Source organism: Pogona vitticeps, chromosome 1, assembly GCF_051106095.1.
Source record: "Pogona vitticeps strain Pit_001003342236 chromosome 1, PviZW2.1, whole genome shotgun sequence".
NCBI classification, from domain to species: Eukaryota; Metazoa; Chordata; class Lepidosauria; order Squamata; family Agamidae; genus Pogona; species Pogona vitticeps.
Genome location: NC_135783.1, coordinates 268,142,732 through 268,162,238, shown reverse-complemented (window position 1 = coordinate 268,162,238; position 19,507 = coordinate 268,142,732). Strand labels below are relative to the sequence as shown.

Genomic DNA, 19,507 nt, shown 5'->3' with positions numbered 1-19,507 from the left:
TTTTAAAATTTATCTCATAATTATCTGTACAGTAAAAACATAAAATATACAGTCCTAGTGGTGTATTGTTCATCTCTAGTTCTGTTGTTCACTGAAAACACTAGGATCAGGTAGCTTTAAAAGATAATAAGAAAATGCAACATTTGTCTTAAATGAAGTTTCATAGTGCCTGTTGGTCCTCTTTATTTAAAGAGAAGTGTTCCAGAGGCAGCTTCCAGAAAGACATGCCATGACTACAAACTAATCTCTGGCTTCCTATGGAAAGAAGGACATTGACCCTGTGTAACATTCTTATGGGAGAACTCATTCCTGAAACTGTAGGTGTAGTTGGGGTTATTTCCAAGACTGTGTGTTCTGTTAAGACAACATATAGAATCTGTCTTTGTTCTGAGGAAATGGAAATATAGTGGAATTCCAGTAACTGTGAGTAGTCTGTTTTTATATAGAGGTGTTTTTTTTAAAAAAAAAACATAGCACTGGTTCTTACAGTCCTAACTGCAATTCTTAAAGAATGGGAGTGAGAGTAAGAACGTTCAGCATGCAGATGTTATGGATGATGAGAATTCAAGTACTTCTGGACTACTACAGGGGGAGGGAACTTCATTCCCATTGTGTTTGCAAGCTAGTTTGATAAGTCATTAAACATGTGCAGAAAATTACATACTTGGGCACCAGCTGCTGTAAACCAATGCTCCTTAGCCCTGTTTTCTCCACCACTGGAGAAGATGGGGCAGAAAGGAATGTAGTTAGACTCCTGTTGGTTCTTAGTGACATTGATCAGTGCAGGTTCTAGTTTCATTGAGAGAAGTGTGGGTTGAAATAGGCGTTATATTAGTTCTGCTACTGCAAGGGTTCAGAATTTCATTTGTAGTGTAGTTTAGTTATGAGTTTGGAGGGTAGGATTGGAGTAAATGAAAGAATGTGAAATGGCTAAAGTAGAGATGGCAAGAAACCTTAGCGAACAGTAAAGGGGCCAGATAACAAACTACAGTAGTTATTTGCTTGAACTAGTTGGAAGTGCCATGAAGAATTCCATAGGACACATTCAAACACACATCTGTAATCAAACAGCCTGCCCCTATAACATTCACAGACTCAAAGAGGCTATTTCAAATGAAGCCTTGTACGCCCACGTGGTGGCCCAGTGGAGTGACAGGCAAGTAGCTGTGCTAAAACAAACAGCACCCTCTCTCCTTTAATAAAACCCACATGGCTGAAATAATACTCTCCACCCACCCGTCCTTTATCAAGTATGCCATGGGTACAGGCAGAGGAGGGTTTGGTTATATGTTTCCCTCACTAAAGGGATTGGCATGTGGTAAAAATTGTCTTTTAAGGGCACCTTCCTTAATTTGTTTTCAGTTATGTCCACTTCGTTTGTTTTGCATCTCCTTTCCAACTGGACAAGCCACAATTTCAGAAAAGCAAGATAAGATTATAATGTACTGTGGTGAAATTATTGGGCAGAGACTTCTTTTTTCTGCCATATGCACAATGTTCTAAAAGCCTTACTGAATAAGATATTCTTTGGCAAAGCCATTCTTCACCTTTTTTTGGCCATATCCCTTTTAGGAGTTCTTCTCAGGTTCCAGTGTTTGTTCCCTTTAAAATGTGCCAGGTGTCCAAGGAGGCCAAATCCCTCCCCCTTCCATTGTGAATGACTATTTATTTTATTTATTTATTAGATGTATATACCGCCCATCTAGAATGTGTCTACTCTGGCAGACTACTTTAGCAGACAGTGAAAAGACTAAAGATATTACCATGTGGAATTCTGGGGAGGCTGTTTCATAACTGAATTGTCGCCAGTGAGAATGCCCTCTCTGTAGCTGCCATCTACTTGGCTTCATTTGGTTGAAGCACTTTAGAGCAGAAGAACCCAGTAGTTCTTCAGATATGGAGAGAAGGAAGCCACTGATGAAATAAGCTAGTCTTGCATCACAATTTGACCCACCAGAATACTGCTGAAGGCCCCTTGCTCACTTCCTTCTCTGTCCATATTACATGGAGAACTCTAGTATCACTCCCAGCTGGAAGGCTCACTCATTTATGAGAGGTTGGGGGTTGAACTCAATGATCCATAGGGTGCCTTCCAGCTTTGCAATTCTAAGAAACTATTAGATCCCAGCCTTGTGGCACAGTGGTTAAACTGCTGTACTGCAGTCAAAACTGTGCTCAAGACCTGGGGTTCAATCCCAAATAGCCAGCTCAAGGTTGATTCAGCCTTCTATCCTTCCGAGATCGGTAAAATGAGTATCCTGCTCGGGGGGAGGGGGGCAAAGTGTAGCTAGCATAATTAACTTGTAAACTGCCCAGAGAGTGCTTGAAGCGCTATGGGGCAGTATATAAGCAGCACACTTTGCTTTTGCTTTATTTGGAGAGACAAGACAGACTCAATACTGGAACCTTCAGTGTCATACACAATGTCACATCTACTATACTTTGCGTATGTATGCATGCATGTTTGTCTGTATGTAGGCAATATAGACAATTGCTGGCATGCCACTCAGTATTTGATGTGAAAAGTCAAATGGAAAGTACAAGCAGGTACTCTTGTCTTTTGGATTTTTCCAAATATGAGTACATATTATTAACCATATCCAGAGCTTTAAAAATTATCTGTGAGGATGAGCTACTGAACAAATAGCTGGATAACCGCATTCTGTTAGCTTGGCTCTGTTTCTATCTGCCAGTTCTCATTAGAAGAATATTAGAGTACACTAAGCATGTCTCAAGTATCTTACACTTTTCTGCACAAGCAGTTGCTTTTATTGTCATGTGGATTGTATTCACTATTCCAGACAGCATTCAGTGCCTGCCCATAAACAAACAAAGCAATCTCTCCTTCTTGTGATTTAGCTGCAGTTAATAGCCTAGGGAAAATGCATCTCACTGAGTAAATTTCTTCCAAATGTCTGTGTTGCATACAGTATTGGGCAATATTACCTAGATTGTGGTTGCTTAAATGCAGAAAAGAACGTTTCTGAAGACATTACATACCAGTGAAATAGTTGTTTATGTAAAGCTATGCAGGACCAAGGATCTTGTTGAAGCCTGAGAAAGATTCCTGTCCCCCACTTTCATATTCAGCCTTTTACCAGTTATGTTGCAATACAATGTGAGTGGATAATGTGTGCCCCCTCTAAGGTAATGTTGAGTTCCCACTCCAGCAATCTCCTACCCGTATATCCAAAGATCAGGAATGTCTAGCTGCATCTTGGGGAGCCCCAGGTTCTTGACTCCTGTTGGACAATGTTGTGAAGATTTGCCTGTTCATCTCCATCCCTTTCTTTTCTAACAGGAGTAAAGAACTTGGGGCTCCCCAAGATGCTGCTGGACATTCCTGAGTTTTTGACACACTGGTGGATGACTGGGGCTGAAATAAAGAGTTGTTAGAATGGGTGGGTGTCCCACACACGCCCCTGTGCTGAGCAGTTACCCCTCATTTCCCTTTAGCTGCCAATGAGGGAACTTCTCAGAACATTAACTAAAGCCTATTTATCTTCATTGTGTTTGAGACCTTCCTGCTTTTGTGGTCCCGGCAGGCCTGTTCAGAAAGTGTGTTGAATGTGGCATCAAAATTAGTCTCACTGATGGACATTTGAACTGTTTATATTGCCTTGGTGAGGGGAACAAGATGCGGAATAGTCCGTTTTGTCAAAATAGTGTGAAGGTTGTGATAAAGATCTGACAATCCCATCTTATGTTTTCTCTCTGGGAAATGAAGTAGTACAGGTGGTTGGCACCCTGTCCCAGCAACCATCATCCACCCTGACAATCCGTTAGACAACATCTAGACACAGAATGATGGAGGCATTCCAAGTAGATTCCCTCTCCAACAAAACTTATGAAGACCAGAGGGCAGAAGAACCAAAGACCACTCAACAACCACCTGTTCATACTGAGGACATTCCATCAAGCATAAGAGCCTCATTGGTACCAAATTAAGTCTCTTTGAGAGACATCAGGTTCCCAGTCATTGGCATGAGATAAGAGAAATCGCTCAAGCCCAATGCTAGTTCCACCAAAAAATCCAAAGCCAAAACAGAAGAAGAACCAAAAAGCAACCTCCACTTCCAACAAAGCCCCAACAGCAGCCAGTGGCAACCAGATCTCTCTCCCAACCTTCCTCCTTGAAGGCATCTGCCTCCAAGGAGGAAGCCTCCCAAATCCAGAGGCATAAAGATCTGGCTGAGACTGCAGACTAAAACAACCAGAAAAATCTGCAGTAGCTGAACATGCCCTAAAACAAGCTGGACATGAAATTCTATTTCAAAATACCGAAATACTGGACAACACCAGCAATCACTACGTCAGATTGCACAGGGAAGCCATTGAAATCCACAAGCACCAGCAGAACTTCAACAAAAAAAGAGGAAAGTTTGAAACTCAACAAAACTTGGCTCCCAGCTCTCAAAAATATAGCGTGCAAAAGGTCAATGAACTCTACCCAGCCACAAGGACGGGGATCACTACAAACAAAAGACCAGCTAATGACACCCATCAATCACAGTGACAGATAATCTCTGCTCCTTATCACAACAATACACCCACAACAAGACACACTAATCACCCATCTCCAGAATAGGACAAAAGGCCATCTCACAGCCATAAATACTCCACTCACAAGCCAACTACACCAGAGCACAGAGTGCTGTCCTCTGAAGATGCCGGACACAGAGACTGGTGAAATGTTAGGAAGAAAAACCTTCAGAACACGGCCAAAGAGCCCAAAAAACCCACAACAACCATTTGGCTGAGAATTTGCCAGTGAAACAATAGCAGCAGCACTTGGGTTCGAGATTACCACCTGCTAAGAAATCACACTCAGTTTTGGTGTCCCCAGTGCACACCATCTCTCAAAAAAAATATTGAAGAACCAACTGCCCAGCTTAATACACCAACCTAGTGTCACAGAGATACCTCCATACCAAGAGCCTTTCCATCAGCAACCAGAAAACATGTTCCACCAAGTATTTTCCCTGCACCTAAAGGAGAATGGCTTGTCCCTATCTTCCATAAAGGTCTATCTGTCTGCTATTGTAGCAAAGCAATCTCCTGGACTCTGAAACATCCTATTACTTTGGGGGGGGGGGGAACCCTGAAGCATCCTATTACTTTGGGGGGGGAACCCTTTCAAGAGATTTCTCTGGGGACTATAGAATGCCTTCCCTGATATGTGATCTCTGCCTCCACAGTGGTCACTGTTGCTGGCACTCAGCCAGTTCACTCAAGTGAATTGGGCACCCTTCGGCATGACCCTCCTTTTCTTCAATTCAGCAAGGATAAGGTTATAATCTTCCCTGATATGTTCTTTTTTTAAAATAAGTGAAAGTCTGAAAATGTGCTTCCAGCTTTCTTTCCATCCCTTATCACAGAGCTGGGAAAAGCACTTCACACATTGGATGTTTGCAGAGCCCTGGCTTTTTATACCTCCAGAACAAGACACTTCTTTAAAGCTAATAAGATGTTTGTTACCTATCAAGGCTCTAAAAGGGGTGAACAAATCGTGCCCTGCACTTGTCAAAGCAGCTTGTGAGTACAATCTCACCCTCTTACCAGTTAGCAAAGAGACCAAGCCCTGTGTCCTTGAAGGGGCATTTTGTGAGGAGTGTTGCTGCCTCTGCGGCTTTCCTGAAGGGAATCTAGCTAGGGGACATTTGTAAAGCAGCAACATGGTCTCAACTTTTGCCATTTGTCAAACACTACAGGTTGGATGTTAGGGCAAACTGCAATGCTACATTTCGAAGAGCAGTAATGTCATCAATGTTAGTGGGGCATCTCACCAGCTTGCCAGTCACCCATATGTGTGATTCAGAGACCACAAAGAAGAAGAACAGGTTACTTTCCTGTAACTGTGGTTCTTCAAATAGTCATCTATGAATGCACACAATCCACCCATTCTCCCCTTAATTCACCATGCTACTCTTGTGCTTCCTGTATAGCAATGGAGTGTGGGTGGAGGGGATAACTGCTAGGTATGAGGGTGTGTGCAGGGGCAGGGTTCTTTCTTTAAGAAACCTAATGGTTCTTTCTTTAAGATCTAGAATGTTTCAACAAGGTTTCACACAGATTAAAAAACACCCGTATGTGTGAATTCACAGATGACTACCTCAAGAGAGACAGTTTTGGGTAGGCAACTTGATATCTTTCTAAACCAAGAAAAATGCTAGTTAATACTCTACACCATTAAAACTCTCCATCACTTTAATCTCTGCCTCCCTAATCTCTCTGCATCAATTCCTAATTTAGCTCTGAACATGTGCAACCAATTTATTTATTTATTTATTTATTTATTTATTTATTTATTTATTTATTTATTTATTTATTTAATTTATATGGCGCCCACTCTACCCAAAGGTCCCTGGGCGGCTCACAACAATTAAAATTCAATGCAATAAAATAAAATGATTAAAATACAGTTAAAATACAATTAAAATACAATTAAAAATACAATTAAAATTGCCATCATTAAGACCCACAGTTAATGTTATTTCAATTAAAAGCCTTCTGGAACAGGAAGGTTTTGACCTGGCGTCGAAATATCATCAGTGTCGGCGCCAGGCGAATTTCAGTTGGGAGGGCGTTCCATAGTCTGGGGGCAGCTGCCGAGAAGGCCCTTTGTCTACAAGCCATCCCTCTTACCTCCTTGAGGGATGGCTCTTTCAAAAGGGCCCCCTGGCTAGATCTTAACAGCCTGGTAGGCTCATATGGAAGGAGGCGGTCCTTCAAGTATCCAGGGCCCAAGCCGTTTAGGGCTTTATATGTCAAAACAAGCACTTTGAATTGGGCCCGGACAGCAACTGGTAACCAGTGTAAATTATACAGAATCGGCTTGATGTGCTCTCTGGCGGCCCCACCACTCACCAGCCGCGCAGCTCGATTCTGGACCAGTTGCAGTCGCCGGACCGTCTTCAAAGGCAGCTCCACGTAGAGCGCATTGCAATAATCAATACGAGATGTTACCAGTGCATGTGTAACTGTCATGAGACTCCGCTCGTCCAGGTAGGGCCGTAGCTGGTATAGTTTCCGCAGCTGGAGGAAGGCGCCCCTGGCCACCGAGTCCACCTGGGCTTCCAGTGTTAGACTGGGGTCCAGGAGCACCCCCAAGCTGCGGACCCTGTCCCTTAGGGGGAGTGTAACCCCATTCAGGACAGGGAAGTGGCCCTCCAACCTGTCCGGCGAAGCACCCACTAACAGCACTTCCGTCTTGTCTGGATTGAGTTTCAATTTATTAACCCTCATCCAGTCCATTATCAGGTCCAGACACGAGTTCAGCACAGAAACCGCCTCACCTGGATTGGTGGAAAACGAGAGGTAGAGCTGAGTGTCGTCAGCATATTGCTGACTCCTCAGCCCAAACCTCCTGATGACCTCTCCCAGTGGTTTCATGTAGATGTTAAACAGCATGGGGGACAGTATCGAGCCCTGAGGAACCCCATGACATAACTGCCATGGGGCAGAGCAACTGTCCCCCAGCACCACCCTCTGGATACGGTCAGCTAGGAAGGAGCGGAACCACCGTAAAACAGTGCCCCCAACTCCCAACCCAGCCAGCCTATCCAGAAGGACACCATGGTCGATGGTGTCGAAAGCCGCTGAGAGGTCCAGGAGTATCAACAGGGTCACACTCCCCCTGTCTCTCTCCCGGCAAAGGTCATCATACAGGGCGACCAAGGCTGTCTCTGTACTAAAACCCAGCCTGAAACCCGATTGAAATGGATCCAGAAAATCCGTTTCATCCAGCAGCGCCTGGAGTTGCCCGGCCACAACCCGCTCCAACACCTTGCCCAAATAAGGGAGGTTCGCCACTGGTCGGTAGTTAATCACCAGCCTTGGATCCAGGTTAGGCTTTTTAAGGAGTGGTCGAATTACCGCCTCTTTCAAGGTGGTAGGGACCACTCCCTCTCTCAGAGAGGCGTTCACGGCCTCCTGGACCCAAGTGCGAACCCCCCTGGCAGATCTTCCAATTAGCCAAGATGGGCAAGGGTCGAGCGGCGTGGTGGTAGAACGGACAGATCCAAGCACCCTGTCCACATCCTCGGGTCTCAACAATTGAAACTCATCCATTAAAGTTTGACCTAAGCACGGCACACTGGACACATCTTCCGATTTTGCAGTAATAGTGGAGTCCAGCCCACTGCGAATCTGAGCGATTTTTTCCTCAAAATGAATAGCAAACTCATCACAGCGAGCTGATGAGCAGTCCGGGACCTCCACCGGGTTTCCCGGTTGAAGAAGATCCCGGACCACCCGAAACAGCTCTGCTGGACGACATTCTGAGGAAGCAATACGGCTGGAGAAATATTGCCGTTTCGCCAGCCGTATTGCCATGAAATAGGCCCGATAATGGGCTCTAAGTCGTGTTCGATCGGATTCCCAGCGGGACTTCCTCCACCTGCGCTCTAGCCGTCTCCCCTCTTGCTTCATCGCCCGCAGTTCAGAAGTATACCAGGGAGCTGTCTGGGCTCGGCGAGCAGGGAGAGGGCGCTTAGGCGCAATCGTGTCAACCGCCCGGGTCATCTCCCTATTCCATAGGGTGACCTGAGCTTCGACAGGAGCGCCAACCATATCAGACGGATACTCCCCCAGAGCATTCAGGAAACCATCTGGATCCATTAGTCTCCAGGGGCGGATCATCTTAATCGATCCCCCACCCTTGCAGAGGGAAGAAGAAGCTAATAGACTAAATTTGACCAGGAAGTGGTCTGACCATGACAATGGGGTCACAACCAGCCCCTCCACATCCAAACCACCACCTTCCAGTCCCGTTGTGAAAACCAGGTCCAAGGTGTGGCCCTTCTCATGTGTCGGGCCGATGACACATTGAGACAGCCCCATGGTTGTCATGGCGGCCATGAAGTCCTGAGCCGCCCCAGTCAAGGCAGCCTCAGCATGGATGTTGAGGTCCCCCAGCACCAGCAGCCTGGGAGTCCTCAACACCAGGTCTGAGACTGCCTCCGTCAGCTCAGGTAGGGAGACTGTTGGTACGCAGCAGGGTGGGCGGTACACCAACAGAATCCCTAATCTGTCTCGTGAGCCCAACACACAATACAGGCCCTCAAGACCTCCTCTCAAAGGGATAGGAAGCCTGGTCAAGGAGATAGAACTCCTATAGACTATAGCAACTCCCCCTCCCCGACCCTCTGAGCGACACTGGTGCTGGACTGAGTACCCAGGAGGACACAGCTGGGAGAGGGGGACACCACCTTCCTCTCCCACCCAGGTCTCAGTAATGCACGCCAGGTCAGCCCCCTCATCCAGAATTACATCATGGATGAGGGCAGTTTTGTTTTGTACTGACCTGGCGTTCATCAGCAGCACTGTGTGGCTCGAGGGTTTGCTGATATGGTCACCTGATACCATTTGGTTGGAGGTAGGACTAGAAGAGGGGATAGATGTAAGATATCTAACCTCTCTTCTCCTACGCGGGCATGTTCTACCCCCACCACCATTCCTTCCCCTACCCAGCACCACCTCAATGGCTGCCCCCTCCAACGCCCTCCCTCCTTCCTGTTCCATCAGGTCCACTGTGGGTCTCTATGCAACCTGATGGCAATTAGTAATACTAACAGTTAAAACAAACAAACAAGTTCTGAACATGTGCAACTCTTAAGAGTTACAGCCACCTGAAGGCCTTTGGCTCTTCTGAAGAACTTCACTCATCCTTCTTGTTGCATTTCTATGACTAGCATTAGCTCTGAGAGTCATCAAAGAGATGCTGTGACACCTCTCTATTTTATTTCTAATCTCAATGTGAATTTTGGCTTACAACCATGTCCCTTAGGATCAACAAGGCCTATGTATGTGGGATTTGCAGTTGTTTGCCATGATAGTCCTCCTGTCAGCTATCTGCAGCCATCCCCAATTTTGCCTACATTCTTGCCCCACGTTCAAGGCCCAAGTGAAATCCAGTATTAAGTTGCAACTAGAATAGCCCCATTGAATTAGTTGGGGTTTGATGAATCACCTCCTCCATATGTTCCACTGATTCAATGGCCCAGCTTTAGTACAACAACTTTCTACTAGATTTTAGGCACTGTTTAAATTTAGGGTAAATTCTTTGCACACAGAGTTGTATAGTGGTGCCTCGCATTACGACGTTAATTCGTTCCAGCAAAATCGCTGTAGAACAAATACGTTATAATGTGAAAATAAAAAGCCCATTGAAACGCATTGAAACCCCTTCAGTGCGTTCCAGTGGGCTGGAAACTCACCATCCAGCGAAGATCCTCCATAGGGCGGCCATTTTTGGTGCCTGTGCAGCGAGGAATCCATCCCAGAAAATAGCAGGGAGCCATTTTGTTTACCCGGTGGCCATTTTGATACCGCCGATCAGCTGTTCTAAAATCGTCGTTTTGCAAAGAATCGGTTCCCGGAGCAGGGAACCGATCATCACAAAGCAAAAAAAACAACAACACCCATTCAGACCATCGTTTTGCGATTGCAAAACGATAGTTGTAATGCGATTTTGTCGTAATGCGGGGCAATCTTAAAGTGAGGCACCACTGTATTTTGTTAGTAACCCTACACACTCTGTGCAAGTGGTGCTGTTTGAGAAAGTGAGTACTAAACTTTGGTATGTTAAATCAATGTGATCTAGTGGTCAGTGTTGTACTAGGACTAAGGGAGCTTGGTTTCAAATGCCCACATTCAGTCATGAAGCTCCCTGGGTTACGCTGGGCCAGTCACTCTTTCACACTGTAGGATGGTTGTGAGGACAGAATAGAAATAGAGGAGAAACATTGTCAACAGTTCTGAAGCAAGGAAGGGATACCAGTGTGGCAATGAAAAGATGGAGGAGGAAGGTTGTTTATATCTTCAGTCAGTCTATGCACAGAACTCTGCTGTAAGCCACAGGGAAGTACAGTATGTTCTTATTTAGCAAGACTTCAGAGGCCTTTGGGAGGGTTTTCTTGTGCCTTAGATTTGCTTAGGGAGAAAGAGGAGCCTGCCAGGCAAAAAGCAGTCTGTGAAACTCTTTGTTCAGATCACCGGATACCTTGTATTTGCCTTACACAACAAGGCATGTGCACTTTCTCTTGGACATAGAGGTACATGCAAGCACAGCTCCAAGTAATGCCTGAGGCCTTTGATGCTTGTCTTCATTTCATCTGACTTGCTCTCTTCCATTTGTTTCCTGCAGTGTTTTGCTGGCGGGCGGTTGCTCCCAGGTTTTAAGCATTGGGCCTGGAGCAGCCTTTGCAGCTCTCTCCTCATCGGCAGCCCCCATCTTTGCAACCGGAGCCATACCACATGGGGAAAGCTGTTGTGTTATTTTGAATGGCTGTGGGCTTGAGGAAAATGTCGACACATAGAAAGTAGCATTCTTCAAACAGGGCCGGGTAAACAGTTGCCAGAATCTTCCAAATCCAAAAGTGCCAATGCCAGACATTGCATGAGTTTTCTATTTATTCTGTAGTACTTGTTGACCACAGGAAGTTCGTGAAGCAAAGCTGTGGGAGTACTTGCTTCCAGTTTCATCCACACAGATAAACCCTGGGGCTATATTGTCTTTTATATTGTCATTATGTTTGCCATAAAGATATCTTGAAAGAAGCTGATGGAAACAGAACAGATGTTTGCTTAGTAGGTGAGCTTGTCTGGATTGCATTTTTCTCTTCTTGTCAAAGCGTGTAGTAGCTGATGTTTTCGCAAAGCTGATGTTTTCTCCTTGGATTACTTTGTATGGTGTAGTTGTTGGCTAATGTAGTTTCCGTCTGGAATATTTTAGATGCATGAGTAAGAGCAGAAGGCATTGCAGTACCCGCATCTATTTAAAGCTTACTACAGACTCTTATCTGTATCTGTATAGGCGGTCTTAAGAAAGACATACTGCGTCAGGGAGAATACACCTGCTCTTCTAGTTACTTAAGGTGCCTTACTCCTAGACAGAAGGCGTTTTATCATCTCATTATACATTTTCTGTGTGTCAACTTAACCATCAGTCAGACTGGCACTTGAATGCAGGACAGATGTTTACAGAACAAACATACCATAAATACTACTTCTGAGTAAGAAGGGGGATTGATTTCTGAGTAATTTAGGGCTTGTTCAGATGAGCATTTGTCCCGCTGTTTAGTGCATTGCAAGGGTGGATTAATTTGCTCCCTTTTTCTGGCAACCCTATGATGTAATCACTAGAATGGACCAATTTGCTGCCAGACCATCCCCACCTGCACCTTTTTGAGCTCCATGTCAGAGACTGCTACTTTTCTGGGGTGTGGATTAGTATGGTCTAATATACTTCATTCCCAGTGCACGTGATTACTAAGAACAGAGCCTTAAGCTGTCAAATCTTCCAGGGCTCCTTCTAATCTCAATTTCCAGTATTGTAAAGTGGCTTAATAACTGAGCTACTTCAGAATATTGGCAATTTGAACATTTCCCCTGCTCCTCTGTGGATAGGCAGAGAAAGTGAAATTAAGTTTATTTTTATTTTGCTAGACTATAGCTGTTATGTTGGATCACTTAGATTATTTTTTTTCTTTGCCCTTGCATTAAGTGCTAATCGAAACCATAGCTGGGGGTGGTTTCTCAATCAGAACTAGATACAAGCCAAAGAATCTCTTTTAAAATTAATCTAAGTGATTAAGTGCACCAGTGATAATCTAGCACAGGCAAAAATGATAATTTCATTTCCCCTTCCCCTCTTCAGAGGAGCAGAAGAAGTGTTCAGCTGACAGTGGAAAGGGCCAGAGAGTCACTTAAGGTCAACATGCCTCCTGACCTCACACAACCCTATTTAGATCACACTAGTGCACACTAAAAGGGCCAGTGTGGTTGCACCCCTTACTTATAGGTAAGGATTCATACATGCTTGTCTGGCACTTTGGGTCCATATTAATGCTGTATGATGTTCACATGCAAGGAGTTTAATAATTCATAGGTTGTTTCTAGTTCAGATTATAAACCTAGCCCAAATCCCAGTTAAGGCACGGAGTTTACTGGACAGCCTTGGTCAGTTAGTTCTTCTCAGTCTAACTGTCCTCACAGGGTTGGGTATAAAGATGAAATGGACATCATGGATTTGGAGGAAAGAGGACAGCTGAGAGAATAGTGTATAAAAAAGGGAAAATATGAATGGGAGAAGACAGAGCTTGAAGGCATGCATCTGACAAGTATCCCTGAACTATAAAATTATGCCTGTTACATAATGTTGTATGTATTTTATACTTTGAAGGTGATGGTAACAAGTAGTAGATGACTCATAGAATTTTGAATCTTATTTGAGTATTTTTATTTAATAGAATTTCAGTAGAAAGATAAATATTTTGTAATTTGGAAAAGTTACTTCTTCGTTGCAATTTCCAAGACATGGTAAAATATGGCACATGGAAAATTTACTGTTTTGTACTTAACATAGTATGAACGGCACTGAGTTGACCTTACGGCTAAAATCCATTTTGTATGGTTAGGGGCTTTTTTTATTTGTTTTCTTTCTAGGCTACATACAGCAGTAATTTTAGGTTTGTATCATGCTTTAATTTTAAGAGACATACTTTTTAAATCAAGATCTATTTTGATAATTAGGGAAAAGTTTGTGGTTTATCAGACTTTGCCGTCAAGTTGTAAGTTGTGCGATGAATTCACGGTATGTTTATAATCAAAGCTATGAGTATAATCAAAGTTCTTGGTAAGTTCAAACAATGTTATTACTTGATCAGTTCATTGTGTTCTTAGCATATTATTCTTTTTAGTCTCAGGTAAATCACCATACTTCTGCCAGTAATGAAACCTATCAAGAACGTTTGGCAAGATTAGAAGGAGATAAAGAGTCTCTCATATTGCAGGTACGTAATTTACAGCATCTTTGGACAGCTCTGAATTCAGGCTAGTCTCTTTTACAAGACAAAAGCCTTGAATGTTGTTTTTTAAAATGCCTATGAAATGTGAAATAATTTCAGATCTGACCTACGTGGCGATGGAATCAATTTATCACATTTTGAAATGTCATTTAAAATGCAAGATCCTATACCTTACATTTGGAAAGCAGCATCGATTCACTACCAGTTTAGTTCTGTTTTGCTTTGTGTGTTTTGAAAGGTAGTTTTCTGTTTAAAGAATCCTTGTTAAATTATTTAGATATTTTAACTTAGTTTATTGATACTGACAGAGAAATAAAAGAAAGCCTCAAATGGTAGTTTCTCTGCATGTTAAATATTTGGCACAAGTAGACTGTGGATTCTACTATTTGGCACAAGTAGACTGTGAATTTCCTTTTTCCAAGAAAAGGAAAGGGTGAGCGCTCTTTGAGTCATTATTGACAAGGTGCAAATGACTCATTTGTATTGTTTTCACATTAAAGAACAACATCACACTGGCCTTGTTTATAGTTTACATATAAACAACAGTAACATGGTTGCAACTGTCTGTGGCTGTTCTCATGTCAGTCACATTTCTGCACTTCACAAGGTGTTCATTTATGAATTCCTTGTTATAGTTCATTGCTGACGTGCATGGCATTTTCAAAACTAATAACAAAGAAGGGGAAACACCCCCAAATTTTGGCTGTGAAGTTGACTTTGAAGAAATGCCCATTGAGATACATTCATACAGACCCTAGAAACGTAAAACTCTTGGCTGTGACTGTTGTGTTTTATTAACTTCCCTGATCCATAGCTTCTTTTGACTTCATGGATATAAGCCCAGAGAGGGGAATTTGATGCAGTGAGGTTCACACTTAAAAGGTTCTTATCTTCAGTGAGATATATTTTAATTCTCACCTGCATCCACACTGGAGATCTCTGGTGAGAAAAGTCCACACAGGTTTTTGGATTGCCAGTTTAGTCACATATAAGTGTACCTGGTTGACTCTTGAGTAACGCAGCAGCAGCAACAAAAGGGAGAGATGTTGGGGGAAGGTTGGGGAGATGGAAGGAAGACAACCCCTCCTTTTTTCCTGCCCTTTTCCTCATCTGGGGCCCCTCTGAGGCTGCACTGCCTTGTGGGACAGAGTCAAGTAGCCTCCTTCCCCACCTTTTCTCACAGCCATCATTCAGCCAGCTGCAGCGGCTTTCCTTTTTGTTGTTGTTGTTAATTAAAGTGAGTGGCATATTGAAAGGGCAATGTGATCACCTAGCATGGTATCAGAATTGCATTGTGTCAGTTAGGAAATATTTTTTAAAAGAAGATAAAATAGTGGAGGGGGCTTCTCTATTCTCCCTCTTAAGGCCACCACCTACCTAATAGGTCACAGGGTTGTCTCCTTAGATAATACTGCCCACAATTCCTAACCATCTGCACAAGCTACCCAATGAGAAAATTAGGTTTGTGATGCATTCTTGTAAAAATGGAAGGCATGTCTGTAAGTGGTGTTTCGATGACATAGGCAGTTGGGACTTAATATTCAAAACTGAGAGAACATGACTCCACATCCGTTCCTTTCCCCCAATTATCCTCTGAATTATTTTTAAAATAAAATTTATATGATATTAACTTGTTTTCCTCACTGTGTCATCTTATCACTGGCGACAGGGGGATTATTTCCCATATTTTTGCCCCCATCAATTAGTTCCCCATTAGATTGGCAGAAGTGGGACCAGAAGAAGGAAAGAAGGTTGCTGTGGGCTGGAATGTAAATCGCATCACTTCTAATATAAATGGTGAACTTCCGAATCAGTCCTCAGTTCCTATGTGAGCACTGACTGCAATTTCAAATGTAATGCAGGCTGTAAATCAAATCGCAACAAAGCCAAATTGCTCCGAGGCTGTAAACTTAAATGCTGTTCTGTGGACCAAAAAGTTTCTCTTCAGCCTCCTTCTACTTACACAATAACCCCACTATGATTTTTAAAAATTGAATTGTACTACATAGGCTGCTGATGCCATTTAATGTCGTGATAATTTATTGTGGCTGTTCTTATACAGTCAACCCTCAACTTACAAACAGCCCTAGTTACGAACGTTTTGATTTGCGAACCGCTCTGATAGGAAAATACGGACTTGACTTGCAAACTTGGATTTGAGTTACGAGCGGGGAAAAAGTGCGGGGAAGGCAGGGAAAGCAGGAAATTTGAACTTTCAGTTAGCGAAGAGGCTGCTTGTCTGCTTCCTCGCTCGTCCAAGAGAGTGGGAAGAGAGACCTGGGACTGCCTGGTATTGTCATTTTTAAATGTAAAATTTAGTTTAAAAGGTGCTTTGTTTGGGTTAAATGGTGCTTGGGTAAAAGGGAGCTCAGTTTGAGTTAAAACCTGCTTGGGTAAAAAAGTGCTTGGTTGCTTTAAAAGCTGCTTGTTTTGATTTTAAAAGTGCTTGGTTGAAAAGGTGTCTGTTTTGGTGTAAAAGGTGCTTGGTTTAAAAAGTGTTCTTTTTAAACAGTATTCGTTCATTCCCTCCGTGGTTTCCTGCCTTTTTTTTTTAATCTTCACCATCTTAGGCTAAAAAAGAAAAGAAAAAATTCTGCTCCTAGTGGTAGGAACGGATTAAACAGCTTTGCATTAGTTCCTATGGGAACTAATGCTTCGACTTACAAACCGCCAGTCAACCTAAGAACCAAAAACAGCAGGAACGGATTAATTGGTTTTCAGTGTACTCCTAGGGGAAATGCTGATTCGAGTTACAAAATTTTCGACTTACAAGCTTCCTTCTGGAATGGATTAAGTTCGTAAGTCGAGGGCTGACTTTTTTACCTTGGTGTTCCCAAGGTTCCCAGTACATTTTACAAAGAACAAAATGGACAGTATTAGAGATGGGCACCAACCTTGGTTCAGAGGTTTGTGTTGGCTCATACATGGTCCCTTCCCACACCTCCACAGCTAAATTCCCCACTCACCAGTCGGCACACATTCTTCTCCTCCTCCTCTTCTGTTAATTTGACCAGTCTCCAGCAGGAGCACAGGACCAGCCTCCCACTCAGACAAGGAGGCAGGACAGGCAAACCTGTGCCTCTGCCAGGGACAGGTCGAACAGCCAGAGAAGAGGAGGAGGAGAGCATGCTGCCACCCCAGTCATTGGCCGGGATGGCAGGAGAAAGGAACATGTCACACTTGTAGTGCCACGTGTATGAACCAGCATGGACTTCCAAACTGAGGTTCATGCTGGTCTCTGGAATGAATCCACAGTGTATGTGCAGTGGTGTGAATCACAGCTGCAAAAGGCCACTAGTTATTTGGCACTTGTTTTCCTCACAGTGTTCCAAACTGTGAGACTGGTACATGACAAAGAACACAGCCAAACATCTCCTTAACTCAGGCATTTACCAGTGTAATTTACACCTACGCCATAAGGATTCTAGACAATAGGTGGCCCTTGCTATCAAGTTTATAATCTAAATATCTTGCACAAAAGGAAACAGGACTGAGATGAAGGAGGAAAAAATGAAAACCATTTTCCTGATGTGTCTCAGAATTACGAATTCTTCATAATGAGACTTGAAATTAGGATGAAATGCTATGACCCTGTTGCTATCCATTAATAGAACACTATATTACAGTGTACTTTGCAAAGTGCCAGAGGAACTTCTGTGCAGGCTTGTGAAAATCATGTGTTTTTGTAATTAGTCTTTGGGTAGAATTTTTAGAGCTTTTGAGAACCATCTCACAAATAGGATTATTCTGCTTGTAAATATGTGAATGATCCAAAAGAAAGACACTCAGTGAATTTCAGTTTTAAAAATCTTTATCAGTCACTAAAGACTGCACACATCAGGTAACTAGAGGAGCAGGTATTTAAAATTCTGGTTTTAGATATGATTCAGCTTGCTGTACTTCATATCCAGGAGCCTTCCCCATGAATCTAGATTACCTAGAGAAGGCTTACAATTATGTACTTTTACCAAAGAACATAAGGTGTGGCTCTGACGCATACCTGCAGTATTTCTTTCCCAATTTTTGTTAATAGGAAAACACTTGGAAATGAGGAAGGAAGGAGATAGAGTCAGAAAAATCATGAAACATGTTGATCAGTTTTATTCCAAGATTCACATTTAATGGAGTAAAAGAAATATAGAGTTGATCTGGATAACAGGCAATCCCATAGAACTGTCTTAATTTCCAGAAGGTGTACAAAGGTGCGCTGTTACTTTTAAAAACTGTTTTAGTGATAACTTTTCCTGCTTTCTCATAGAATTTAGTTAATATTTACTGCATGGTATGACTTTTTTTTAAAGTGGTGGTTTCCACCAATCTTAGGTCTCCCAAAGAGTTATTTCTGATTCTTTCATATATAGTTTCACTGCTTAAATCATCCATTCATGTTTAAGCTTGTAATGCTTTGAACCTGTGAAAGGCAGAGCACTGCCAATGCTAAAACATGTCTTTTGTTTATTATGTTATTTAACTGCTGCACAAAAGCTTTATTTGATAGGTAAACTGTTCTCATGATGTTGTAAGAAGAAAGGTAATTGGTTGGCTTCCTAAATAACTTTTTCTTCCTGTTCTCTCCTGTCTAAGGAGAGAAGCTTTGGCAGAAGCTGAAAGGGCTCTGAATGCTCAAAAGCTCACTTAAAATAGGTCTTTTTTTCTCTTTGAAGAATTATATACTGTAAATATGAACATTTACTCTTCTGTGAAATTTTTTGAATAGGGTTTTTATCCTCCCATTATGTTTGTTTGCACGAGTTTTTTTTTAAATCAAGAAATCCTAATGATTATTTTCAAATTATAATGTAGTGGCTTTTAAAGATAAGAAACAAATTGTCCTTTTGAGAATAGTTATTTATTTAAAAGGTTGCTTGAACCAGGTGAATATAGATAATATCAGGAGAAGTGGAAGTTTAAAAGCACTGTGGAATGGAAGACAGAATGTGGTTTCAAATATCCCTTTGAACGTAAAGCTGAGCGAATAACCTTGAGCCAGTTGATTGCTCCTTTTCAACCTAATCTACTTTACCAGGTTGTTTTGAGAATATGATGAGACTGTCCTATACTACCACCTGAAGGAAGAGGAAGACACAAGTAAGTGTGCTTATGTCAGTGTAGCTATCTTTTTTCTATTGCTGCAACTGATACATTTTCTTGCTTGTAGGCATAAAATAATTGTCTTTATGCTGCTGCTGATTTTGGTCCTTCATTCCAGGTGAGCGTCCTCACAGACCAGGTGGAGGCCCAAGGAGAAAAAATCCGAGACCTGGAAGTTTGTCTTGAGGGACACCAGCTAAAGCTTAATGCTACTGAAGAGATGCTTCAGCAGGTAGGAGAGTGGGATTTTTATGAAATATTCTCATGAAAAGACAAGTGCCATGTGCATGCCTGATTCTGTTGTCTCTTGAGCCAGGTGGATTGAATATGACTCAGTCTTCCATATAAATTGATTTTATCAGCCACATTTATTCGTGGGGGGGGGGGTATGGCAGCACATAGGAACATAAGAAGAACCTCGGCAGATCAGACCGAAGCCTTTTTAGTCCAGCAATCCATTCACACAGTAATCACTCAGTTCCATAGGGGAAGCCCATCAGCTGCTACTGCATGACTCATTTCACATATTCTTTAGCAAATGATACAGAGATTTGAACTCTGGAGGTGATATATAGCTGTCCTTACTAGTAGCCATTAATGGCAGCAAC

At 42.8% G+C, this 19,507-nt stretch overlaps 1 protein-coding gene across 23 annotated transcripts in view; it reads left to right on the top strand.

The window, feature by feature from the left end:
* PPFIBP2 (PPFIB scaffold protein 2) overlaps positions 1–19,507 on the top strand; it is a 143,292-nt gene that overhangs the window by 65,737 nt on the left and 58,048 nt on the right. For 16 of the 23 annotated variants that reach the window (XM_072985799.2, XM_078383981.1, XM_078383978.1 and 13 more), the window contains 2 exons: positions 13,701–13,793; positions 19,018–19,131. In XM_072985799.2, the coding sequence (XP_072841900.2) occupies positions 13,701–13,793; positions 19,018–19,131 (207 nt within the window). Of the gene's footprint in view, positions 1–11,146; positions 11,594–13,700; positions 13,794–18,834; positions 18,897–19,017; positions 19,132–19,507 lie in introns of those variants that run through there. The other 7 variants (XM_078383992.1, XM_078383995.1, XM_078383996.1 and 4 more) reach the window with 2 other exon arrangements.